The sequence below is a fragment of the Phalaenopsis equestris genome, unplaced genomic scaffold, assembly GCF_001263595.1.
Source record: "Phalaenopsis equestris unplaced genomic scaffold, ASM126359v1 Scaffold000495, whole genome shotgun sequence".
Classification (NCBI taxonomy): domain Eukaryota; kingdom Viridiplantae; phylum Streptophyta; class Magnoliopsida; order Asparagales; family Orchidaceae; genus Phalaenopsis; species Phalaenopsis equestris.
In genome coordinates, this window is record NW_018164935.1 from 251,183 (window position 1) to 253,377 (window position 2,195).

Here is a 2,195-nt window from a genome sequence, read left to right on the forward strand (position 1 = left end):
AAGTTAATTTTTTGTTGGTTAAGGAAAAAATACAGAAGAAGGAAAAGAAGGAAACAAAACAAAAGAAAAAGAAAAAAATGATTCCACCAATCACTATCTGTTGTTACATAGAGAAAATATAACCTACGAACCTAATTTTAATTTTAGAGGACTCAATGGTGAAGGGAAAAAAAGAAAAGAAAAAATGATTCCACCAATCACTATTTGTGGTTGCAAAGAGAAAATATAACCTATGAACCTAATTTTAATTCTAGAGCATTCAATGGTGATCCACTTTTTGGCCGTCAACCCCAAGTGCTTGTGGCATTGAAGGGTTAAGGGTGGCACATTATCTATGGGGGCATTTAGTTAAATTTCACTCAATTGTTAAGTATTTATATATCAAAAATAAAAAAAAATATATATATTTTTTACATTTATACCTTCAATATTCTGCATATCACATATAAATGCCATCATTTTAACATAACAAAAAATGGAATATACCTTTTTTATTCATAAATAAAGTGGAATATATGTATTTATAAATTGAAGTGAAAGTGTTAGATGTGCAAATACATAAGAATTGATCAGTGGTATACATGTAGATCTTCCTAATGTTATTTCACCACTGATGATTTGCGCCACCATTGATCGTTCAGTTTGATTCGTGGAACGGGCCAACCTAAATGTGGGATCATCCAAGTGCTTCTGGATCAATTGATTGCACAATTCGCTTCCTTTGTTGTTCATAAGAATGATGATTATTTTGGATTAATTCTTCACAAATACTTCGATATCCCCTCTGACATATATAAACAAATCTCAATTCAAAGAATTAAGAGTCCTCATATGCAATGATTTTAACTCGTTTTTATAGCGTTCGAATGTCTGCAAAATGTTGTTAGATCCAAATCCTCCAAATCAACATTGTCCCAAATCAACAGTATCTCTCTATCTTAAATCCCCAATAAATCTTACGAAAATAATTCCCAATTAAATTATAAATTCCCTTGAATTAAATTAACTAATTACTATCCAACAATTCTGTATAAAAAATAATCCACACAGCTTCTGAATAAAAAAAAAAAAAATACAAAAATAAAAAACCTCGAGTAAACAGACCTGGCTGTCCTCCATCAAAACCATTCAGATTCGCTTCCCCACCCCCGCTATAAATACCACTTCTAACAGACAAATCCACCACTTTAATCAAACCAGAAAAAAAGCGTAAAAGGGCTGAAGAGGCCACAAGATGGGCAACAGCCTCCGTCTCTGCGTCGCCTGCCTTCTCCCCTGTGGCGCACTCGACGTCGTAAGGGTGGTCCACATAACCGGCCACGTCGATGAGCTCAGCCGGCCGGTAACCGCCGGTGAGATTCTGGCGGCTAACCCCGGCCACTTCATCAGCAAACTTTCTTCTCAGGGCGTCGCCTCTCATCGGATTCTCATCGTTTCTCCTGAGACTGAGCTTAGGCGCGGCAACATCTACTTCCTAATTCCTGCAGCGGCGGCGGAAAAGAGGAAGAAACAGAGGAATTTTGAAGAGAAGGTGGTAGCGCCGGACCAGATGGAGGTGAAGAAGGCGGGCCACCGGCGGCGGCAGAGCAGGCGCGTGGCGGTGTGGCGGACGAATCTGGAGAGTATATCGGAGGATCTGTGAAAAAGCTTAATCTGGGTTTTAAGAGGGGTAAAGGAATGATTTTTCTTAAAATTTTAGAGAGCCATAATTTTCATAATTTGTATAAGAGAACTGTCTAGAGTCAGACGGTGAAGCGAAGAACTCACTATGATTCCGTTGCAGGCTGTGACGATTTCATGGCTGTTTAAGGAGGATTATTTATCATGGAGATTTACGTACATATTACTCAATTCATATGTATTTACATATCCACCATCTAAAATTCAATTTTTACATATTTGTCATCTTATCCACAAAAATGTGCAGTTTACTTTTTTTTAATGGCTAAAATAATGTTTTTTTTTATATGGTATGAAAGATTTGAGTGGTATGGATGTAAAAAATAAAATTTAGATATTAGATAAGCAAATGCTCAAGATTTGGGAAAATGTATCTAAATGTCCATATTTTTTGGTGATATTTTTAGCGATGAGATATTTGGGGGCACCCCCCTTGATACTCCCGTCATTTGTTCTTGAGACAGAGGGCTACTGCATGTCCAAGAGGAAGTGGGCCTAGAAGGTTCCCACCATCG

General features: G+C 37.3%; 1 protein-coding gene across 1 annotated transcript; it reads left to right on the plus strand.

Annotated features, from left to right (window-relative positions):
- The first annotated feature begins 1,185 nt into the window (after positions 1 to 1,185).
- Positions 1,186 to 1,693, plus strand: LOC110028157. The gene has a single exon (XM_020729897.1). It carries the CDS (start codon positions 1,235 to 1,237, stop codon positions 1,640 to 1,642), a length of 408 nt encoding a protein of 135 aa, XP_020585556.1. The 5' UTR covers positions 1,186 to 1,234; the 3' UTR covers positions 1,643 to 1,693.
- Positions 1,694 to 2,195: the final 502 nt, after the last annotated feature.